The 10,394-nt window shown below is 33.8% G+C and overlaps 1 protein-coding gene across 1 annotated transcript; it reads right to left on the minus strand.

Annotated features, from left to right (window-relative positions):
* Window positions 1–712: 712 nt before the first annotated feature.
* On the minus strand, window positions 713–7,226 carry LOC128163148 (porphobilinogen deaminase-like). Its single transcript, XM_052826665.1, has 11 exons — window positions 7,094–7,226; window positions 5,188–5,260; window positions 4,947–4,996; window positions 4,611–4,744; window positions 3,859–3,936; window positions 3,540–3,615; window positions 3,211–3,324; window positions 2,123–2,281; window positions 1,962–2,015; window positions 1,672–1,767; window positions 713–1,323 (listed from the first exon to the last, which is right to left on the minus strand). Exons 1-11 carry the CDS (start codon window positions 7,136–7,138, stop codon window positions 1,108–1,110), a joined length of 1,095 nt encoding a protein of 364 aa, XP_052682625.1. The 5' UTR covers window positions 7,139–7,226; the 3' UTR covers window positions 713–1,107.
* Window positions 7,227–10,394: the final 3,168 nt, after the last annotated feature.

Raw genomic sequence — 10,394 nt, forward strand, 5'->3', positions numbered from 1 at the left:
TCCCGTGGCTTTGCCTGTGATAACACTACGAATCGATTTTATACTATACAGTCCAATAAATTCAAATGATGTATTGTTGGGGCGCTAGCGGGGTTTTGCAAACTTAAAATTCTAATTTTAATTTTGCTACTGCTGAAAATTATATAAATTTAACTAATTAGGAATAATTCTTTGAATATTATAAGGTGATAATTTCGGTCGGAACGTGATCAAATCTATCATAAAGCCCTTCGGGCTTTATTGGATTTGATCACGACCCGACCAAAATTATCACCTAAATAAATATAACGCTGCATTTGTTTTATAACGACTTTATTTTCACTGATTAAAATAAAAATTGATAAACAAATCATTCTTTTCCACAATACTACAAAGTAGTATGTATACAAGAAGAAATAAATAAATGATTGCGCTATTTATGTACTTATAATGTACGTTGCAGTCATTACAGAGTAAACCGCGGTCTAGTGTCTGGTGTGTTTCAACCCCGGGCTATTCAGTCTCGTATAACACCAACAAAGGATAAATCAATTATTAAAAGGGATAATGAAAGACCATTCATGTTTTCATCAAAGATATACATATAATATTATAAACATGTGCTTAATATAAAGTATTAGATTTGTATTCGCATTTTTCAAGGGACATTCCCCATACGAGTAAATTAAATTATAAATAGACATTGTCTGAAACACATTAATCAACACATATCACCATGCAGGCATATTTATTGTGAATATATCAGTATATGTATGTATTTGGACTTTAAAATAATTAAAGTCCACATGCAAGCATGTTGTAAATATATACATGTATATGACACATTGTCTTTTTCTAGGATTCAGAGGAAGGTTTTCATCATACATTAATCCTGTGCTGTGCTCGCTCACAGAAGAAAGAACTTAGGCAGCATTGCAACACATGTACTTGAATACATATAACAAACATACAGATAAACGAATACAGAAAATGACATATGGGCAAACGAATAGACAGACAGAAAACTCATGTGAGCCCTCCTTTATGTGAGTAACTATAACAACCATTCCTTAGTCAACTGATTTGTCCAAAGCCTCGTACATGTATGAAGCCTTATTTGCAGACCATTCAGGCCTGCATTTCTCGTCGGGATCTTTCCTGGAGAATGGAGTTTTCCGTGGATACTTTGGCGGTAATAAGCATTTCTTTAGCAGACGACTTAAGAAATTCCTCTGCCAGGTGGCTTCCGGTTCTTTGGGCCGCCGCCATTTCCTCACGGCTTGCAGCGCTGCCCACCGCTATGGACATAAAGCTCGGACTCTGGATTGAAATCTGCTCTCCTTTCTGTGAAAAATAAGAAAAGCCCATTGTTTGTTTGGTGGCTCTTATTTCTTATTTGATGAGGTATATTTTATTATCCGATTGTGAAGAAAAAGATTTTGGTTGCTGGGAAACAAACAACAATCACATCAGCCAGATAAATCAATTTCAAGGACACATTACAAATTTAACTTAAAAAATTAAGTGACACAACATTTTGAACACTTTCTTCAAAAGGCATGCTAGGAAGTGAAATACACTATCATACTTTTATATATAGAGGTCATTAATTCTAAAAATTCTGTTTTCAATTATAAATATTCTCGATTGTTGAGTGTCCGACATTACCCCAAGCTGAGATAATTAACATACCCCTTTTCGCTGTGCATCAGGGTGGAGCGAGGCTCGCGTGTCCAGAATCTGTGTCTCGTGTCCATCAAGACTGTATACAGCTCCACTCAGATGAATCTATGAGTAGAACAGAGAAAATCAAAGCACTGAAAATTCTGATAGGCGAATAACTTGTGTAAATGTTATTGCTATAATCTTGTATTGGTTTGATGCAAGTTGTCTCTATACCAAAAATCGATAAAAAAAAAATGGAGTATACTTCGCATTGCGCTGTATTATTTATATAAAATGTTCTAGAAAAAAGGTCTCACCTCGTCTCGCGAGATTTCACAATGAACACACACCGGGGCTTTGTACCCTACTCCCTGAAAAGGAACAAGCCAACTGTTAAATGCTGACAAAACGCTTGATTACAAGTGATTAAATCAATAAATAATGTAATTGTTTGGTTATCAAGTAAATATTAACTTACCAAGCTTTTTATGAATGATCTCTCGGCAATACATTGAAGCATGGTATTTCGGTCTGTGATGGAGTCTAGAACAGCTAGAGTTCCCTTGTCGTCTGCTCGGCATTCAACACCAATGGCGCCCTGACACACCGCGTACAAACAGCCGCTGTCTGCCAGCCTCTAAAAGTCAGTGACGGAAATGCAATTATAATGTGTATGAGCAATGACTTAATGAGTTTATATCATATAATTCTATTTATCTCAAGAGTGACCCTCTAGGAGTCAATGACAGTAATGTACATGTAATTATAATGTAATGTACATGAACAAGGAATTAAGGTGGAATAGGATACCTCCCTGTCCAGTTGAGACGTATTATTGATAGAAATAAACAATAATATAAATCATAATTTTATAAATGGTTTCATTCCCAAAAATGTCATCTTACAGCTTCAGCGCAGTGGGTTAGAGGGTTCTCTACAGATCTGAAAGTCATGACTTCGAATCTCGCTGGGAATTTAAAAATTGTATCTTTCCAAAAGTTGTATTTTTTTGGGGTTAGATATCTAAACCGGTGAGAGTATGTCAATAATAATGTACTTTAATTCACATTAATATCGACAGATATCCCATACCACCTTAATGAGTTTATATTATATCATAGTTATTAGAAGAGTGATCCAATTTTAGGCATATTTATTAATCTAAAAAGAGTGTATAAAAAATGACAATAACAAACCGCCAACCATCTCAAAAATCCATAAAACGAAATACAAATTCAAAGCAGAGCAACAGCGATCTCCAAAAAGATAGAGGTAAGATCATGTAGTGATGTAAAAGTTTAGAAATAATAGCAACGGTACGATATTGTATTAACAATGGCGTACCAGAAAAATGAGTTAATTAATATAACAAGAAATCAAGAAACTGATGGGGAACAATAAGTTCTTGATAGTTTAAGTTAAGAAGGGAGTTATGTTATCCATTAGACAAAATGGACATTAATAGCAAGTTAGAATCAAATCACCACATGCATATTCTGCACATATATGGCTTGAAGAAAAAAAATACCAAACATCAAATAACCTTTGTAAAAATTATTGCTTTACCTCGGATAATCGGTTTTCCCACCCCATTCTCGATAATCCGGCTTCCGCCAATATCAGGGCAGCGTATTTATCACAATCGTCCAGTTTCTGTAGGCGCATGTTTAAGTTCCCTCTCTGATTAAAGAAAAAAAGTAAACTAATTAATGTAAAAACAAAGTTTTATCTCAGTTGCATATCTTTCTCTTTTTTCTATGTAATAATTTCTCATCTTTTCTAATCAAGACGCCGGCTCTCTCTCTCTCTCTCTCTCTCTCTCTCTCTCTCTCTCTCTCTCTCTCTCTCTCTCTCTCTCTCTCTCTGTACTTTGGTTAGTTAGAATAATTACTTACAATGCTTTCAAAGTTCAGATGAGGATGGATCCGAGATACTTGGGCAATCCGGCGGAGTGAACTGGTTCCCACAACACTAACAATGTAAAGCAACTGGTTATTTATGAGTCAAAGTCTTGAAATCATAAGATATTGATTTATCTCGCATATTCCTATAAAAAAAAACATACGCAAAGCCAAAATATTGTAAAAATAACAACTTCAAAATAATGTTAACCACCATCCCATCAGAACACTATAAAGAATAGAAAAAACCCCAATTTTTTCCAGTAAACGCAGAGTACTACTTCACTTTTTAAAAATCCCATTGCAAACTTGCCTTCCCTCCGGTAAATCTGCTAGGGTTTTCCCGATGTTTTTGACATTCATCACTACCACATCATAAGGACTGTCTCTTCTGTAAAAAAAAGTTACTTATAATCAAAATCATTATCGTAACATCGATCAGTTTATTTTCAGATAGGTCTCGACTTTACGGAAAAGACAGAACAATCCTTCGAGCGATTGGTTCTTTGCAACTTCAGTATGCATATAATTCATGGCCTTATTTCTGATTAGGTAGAATCTTAGCTGAACTAAATCACAAACAGATTTCTTAGCTATATTGTGTTCCTCAAATTCAGAGCTTCCATTACATATAAAGAGAAAATATGATTTTGCAGTTATTTACACAGTAAAGTGTACTTGAATATATAAATAGTGCCTGTTTGGGAGGGTAACAGTTGAAATTGACACCCCGAGAAAACATTATCAACCTCCGCTTCGCGTCGGTTGACAATGTTTTCTCGGGGTGTCAATTTTAACTGTTATCCTCCCAAACAGGCACTATTTATTTTGTTATACTGAATGTCTTAATTTTTAAGAAAACATCACTGATTTTAGATAGGAATAACGTGAATTCTAAGGCGAACCGTACGCGCATGATTTTCGCGCATTTAACAATTCTTAATGTTACCCGTTGCTAAGTGCGTTGCTAACGCTGAGGGTAATAGAACAGATTATGAACTGTGTCTAAACCAATCAGATTTCAGTATTTAACATAAAGGTATAACAATATTCCTTATAACTTACTTGAATACTGTTCCAATAGCAAGACCATCTGGGAGCAGGGCCGGACAGTCCTTCATTGAATGCACAACAATGTCCACGTGATTCAAGAGCAGGGCCGCCTCAAGTTCCTTTGTAAAAACCCCTGATAACCCGATCTGAAAATAAATTTTAAAGATACATCGGTTTAGAAAAAAATAATTAATGCATGGATTTGCAAATAATTAAAAACAAAGTTATGCATGAAGTTTTAAGATTAAATTGATTTTTAAAGAATCGATCGTTGAAATTTCGCATCCATTTTTATTTATAAACCAGAGAAGAGTTTACTTCAAAATTATTTTTAAAACATTTGATTACCTGTGGTAATGCAACATCCTGAATTTTGTCTCCAATTGTGTCCATAGAAACTGAAATAAAAGAACAGCAAAATTTACTTGTCTTTTTTTAAAATACCAAAAGCAATGTACATGTAAGTGAAATTTATTATATTGAAAAAAAAAAGAACGAAATAGAATGATAAAGAACGCTTAACCATTATAACATGCACAAACTTAGCAATTTCAGCCAGTAGTGAGGCCCCAGGGTCCGGTTCACTTACCAACTTCAAACTTCACTTCCGGATGCGCAGCTGACAAGGCATCAATGATCGTGTCTGTCTGGATCATCGCCAACTACAGAAAAAAATCTTTCGGTTATGCATTTTCCCCACCATTTCAGAAATGTCCTCTGCTTCTGAGGCTGTGCCAAGTTTTAAGTAATTCGGAACATGATAATCATGTATTTAAAAAAATCTTGGGGATAAGAGTGAGGTTTCAGAACAATAAACGTACAATTTAAAAAAAAGGAGGGGGGGGGGTACGGATTTTCGCATTAGTTTTGAATTCAAAACTTATCAAATTATTTTCATATTAGCCACTTTGGTGGTTCATTTTCGTATGAACTCCATTAAAAAGTGGCTAATATGAAAATAATCTAGATGCATATTTTGAAAATAGGAATACAAGTTTTGAATTCAAAATTTATACTGCTCTCAAAGTATGGCCGAATAAAGGAAGACATTGCAAAAGAGATTGCATGTAAAAGTTGCTCATTAATGAAGTAACGCAAGGCTTTATTCTAGAAATTACGAATTTATAATACAAAGATCATTACAAATATACATATTTATTATAAAGTGATATTGTGAAATATCATCATCAGATGAAATAATGAACACTGTCAATAGCTCAATGGAGGAGGACAAACTTCACTTCCGGTGGTTCCTTTGTTCCAAGAAGAAAAGATAGCTTGGTATTATACAGGGGTTAAAGAGCTTTATCCTGCTCTTGTGATGTAGAAATCTGCTTCTTCAATGCTTTACCGAGCCATTATCATCTTCCTACTTGTATACATTGTGCATTGTGGACTTTCTGTATTGTGACATGGTTGTTTGATATGTTCCCAGTAGTAAGACTTATCTGCTGTTTTTTGTTTTGTTTTTTGTTTTTAGACACTTGGGGGGAGGGGGGGGGATTTTTTCTCTGTTTTGGATTCTATCATTTTTTAAGTTGTAATCACATAATTGTAAAGGACTAATTACATTTATAAGCCTTTTGAATAAATATTTTCTTCTCCTCATTTATTTTACATCACTATATTCCTCAATACTTTCTCATTTAAACCAACCCCCCCCCCCCCTCAAAAAAAATAAATTAAAAAATTGGAAAATCATTCTCATATAAAAATTCATGTGTGTAAAAAGTATTTGCAAAAGTTGTTAAAAGAAGATGATAAGATCAGTGCATAAAAACTATCAATCTTGATAATTAATTAAGGTTTTATATGCTAGTAATATTGATCTACAATAAATTATTGAATGCAGATACATAGTAATTTAATGTTTGATATTTCACATTACCATTTAACTCTATAATATAAAGATTTTAAGTCCATTTTTCTCTATAAATGTAAAAAGATATTGAAAAATATATATTCGCTCGCTCCATCTAATTTTTGTCCCCTGAAAATCATTACAAAACAAAATAATAATATCACAATTTTCAAGTTGCTCGCTCGCCCCTTCTTTTTTAAAGCCATTTTTCCAAAGAACAAGAAATATTGGTATAGCCAAAAGCGTCCTTTACTATGAATTAAAAAACCATGTTGCAAAATTTGTTGACTTTGTTCATTAATACATAAGATTTGTGTATCCTTCTTGTTTCATATTGTTTATTGTTTGTTTTTTAATGTTTATTTTTAGTTTTGCTTTTGCTCGAACAGAAAATATTTTTATCGCACACGTTAATATAATAATTAGTACACTCATTTCTTGTCTGTCGATAAATAAGACATTTCAAAATTTTAGAAAATATAAACAATTTGTGACCAACTAACGTTACATTTTGATATCAATCTTATAAGCACGGGATTCATAATTGCTATCCGCTGTCGGTGAGTTTTGATTTTAAATATGACAAAAAATGACAAAAAGAAAAAAGATATTTTTTGAAATTTCATAACTTTACCTGACTCTTTCTAGACCCCACTCGGATAGTTTTCTTAATATCCATCTTCAGAATCGGTTCAATGTCTATTCCTTAGCTCTTTCCTTCGACAACTAAAGAAACCCTGTCTTTTGCAAGGCCTATGTAACTTCCTACTTCATTTGTCACATGACAACCTTGAGATTATTTTTCTTTTCTTTACTTATAAAAAGTTAATCAAAGTCATATGCTTTGCTTATAAAGAAATAGTATGTAAGGCCGTAGGTTGCGAGAGTATACCCACCTGATTCAGAGTCTTTGGGGAGCTGTGGTTCGTAAAAAAAATTGTGTACCCCCGGGATTCTTCTGCACTTCATAGTCCTCTCTCCACGAAGAGACAAAAGCAATACAAATAGACAAAATTAAAGTGAACGTTTATTTTCTATTGCCAGTACCTAATTTTGGTATTATAAATTTGATTATTTTATTTTTTATGATATTATGATCATATACATGAATAAGAATCTGACACTTCCCTCTCACGCCTAAAAAAAATGTAAAAATATACAAAAAGAGTTCCGCAAAAAACCCCAACCCAACAACAAACACTTGGAGTGGTAAACAAAAAAAAATGTGTCGAAAAAAGAGAATGTGAAGAAACAGTCAACGAGAAAACCTGGGGGTGTTAATGATATGGAAATTATAGCAGCGGGTCGCCACTTCACTTCCCGGCCTATAACAAATGGGATTTAATAAACACGTGACTAAGTTTGATCCGCTCCGTGAATTACCGAAGGTCATACTTCCCCTCATCACATGACTTCGCTCTCGACTAGATGACTTCATTGAATGTATAATAATAGACCGGGGCAGGGAAAAGGTACATGTATATATAGGTCGAGCATTTTGACGTCACGGACTGCACGGGATTTAATCATTCCACCTGTGTTCACCTGTTTGCGACCAGAGGCCCGTTCAACAGAGCGGGTGATCGCGAGCGCTCGCCAAAATTCCCTATACCCGCAACACAAATTTTGGCGAGCGCTCGCGGGCGCTCTCTCTGCTGAACACGCCTCTGTACTAGCTCTTACCTTTGATGACAAAATACAGGTGTTATGAGCGATATTGATCTACAGACGGAAAAATGTTTGATGCTTTATTTTTACTTATACGCATGCAAGTATAGTTGGAAGATTGTATTAACATTATTTATGACCGTGAAAAGTAGACAGTCTGACATGAGCTTCGGACTAGTTAATAATAAATAATCCGAGGTCATGATATAAATATGATTTATAACGCAACTTTTCATGTGTTTAATTTCAATTGCATACAACCATGTAATATTTCATTCAGAAGTCATATAAATCATAACTAACGGACACGATCTGTGACATATTAAAAAAATAGCATCGCCTTATTTCTTGGACACTTCAATATTAGGAACACATGTAGTAAGGTAACTATATTAACGCACGATATATGTATACGATTCAGTGAATATTAAAACATTATGGAGAAAACGTTATTTTCACTTCTTTTTTTTTATTATGAGAAAAAGTGATAATGTGAATGGCCCGCTTAGGTCACTGACATTTCGACCTAATGTGACATCGATTTCGGACATGCAGCCCCCCCCCCCCCCCGTGCTGCAATAATGTAAGCCCCCCCCCCCCCCCCCAAAAAAAAAATCGGGAGAAGGTTGCATTGTTGTAGCTACCCCCCCCCCCCCCCCCCCCCATAGAGAAAACAATTTTGTATGTACGTGCAAAGTTTTAAGTACATACGCCCTCATCTCGAAATTTTTTTTTAAATAAATCACTTACTTACATACATATACAGTGTACTTACTTACTTAAAAATAATCCACCATATTTACCTTAAAATTTTAGATATGATATTTTCAGCCACAAAATGTCATTTAAAAAAATCCAAATATGATATCTTTAAAAGGTTTTTTTAATATCTTAATATAAACTCTTATATACTGTGGTTTCATTAATATTCGGAAATATGAATTTTGGTGGATTCAATGAAAATCACAGTTTCAAAGATACGTAAATTCGTGGCCAATGAGCCTATCAATACAAAATCTTTGTAGCAATTGCACTTCATTGAACATTTAATTTCGTGGATCAACTTAACAACGAAATTCACGATAAATAAGATTTGACAAATATTGATGAGACCATAGTAGACATTTCTCAAGGAAAATTAATATAAGGTACATTTAGTCTTAAAATCGACACGACCATATCCAACCCTCTTAATAAATTAACATAAATACACTCACCCTTCTATTCATTAAAACTCCATTTGTTTATACTAAATTCTACCATTTTATTTTTTTTTACCTAAGAAAATACGTTTGTAAAATTTATTCCGTAAAATCATTTCCAGATTTCCATTTTTTAAAAATTTTTCAGTGATAATAATTGTTATTTAGGCAGAGTAAAAAAAAATAATTCTTTTAAAGTTGATTTAATTTTACATAAATTCCTCTTTATCCAGATATTGAAAACCACAAACTTCACCTGGCTTTTCAGAAAAAGCTCGGAAAAACTCTCTGTTCACTGTATCATATACATGTACGTTTGCGATCCAATGAACAACAAAATATTATCAAGACACGGTTCTTCTCAAAACTACATGTGCATGACGGTCAGGTGGTTCACTGACTTTTTTTTTTGGTATAAAAGTAGTACATCCACCCTTACTCTAGAAAATAAAAAATAAAATTAAATTAAATTTTAATCAAACTTATTTCATTTCGAAACGTACCTTTAATTTAATTTTTCTTCAGCTTCAAGCGTTTGGAGAAACTTTGTAAGTTTAGAGGGCGATTCGATGCTCTTTAAGATGCCCATTGCACACCCGGCTACCCCTCTCAAACCCTGAATGTATTGTGTAAAAAAAAAATCCCCTAGCCTTGGGTAGGTATAGATCTTAAGCTTCACGGAAAAATACAGCCATTGGGTGCATGAGTGAATGAGTGAACCTTGGATGACTGAATGGCTGAGGGAAGAGTGGGTGAACTTAACAAAATGAATACATCACAAAATTAAATTCGTTTTATCATACCAAAATGATACCAAAATTTTATCAAAGTACTGAAGTACTGAAAGCCGTACTCTTTTGAAGTCTCTTTATTGCATATTGGTGATTTGCCTGCCTACAGCCAGGACTCTGCTTTTAGCAGAACTCGGCTAAAAAATCGATACAGTAATTCGTTCTAATTTTAGACATAAAAATTATAGATCTATAGATATATATAAAAAAAAAATAAATAAACATACATAATTTGATGAAAAATTGGTTTACATCATTAACTATGTATGTTGAT

Source organism: Crassostrea angulata, chromosome 9, assembly GCF_025612915.1.
Source record: "Crassostrea angulata isolate pt1a10 chromosome 9, ASM2561291v2, whole genome shotgun sequence".
In the NCBI taxonomy this organism is placed as follows: Eukaryota; Metazoa; Mollusca; class Bivalvia; order Ostreida; family Ostreidae; genus Magallana; species Magallana angulata.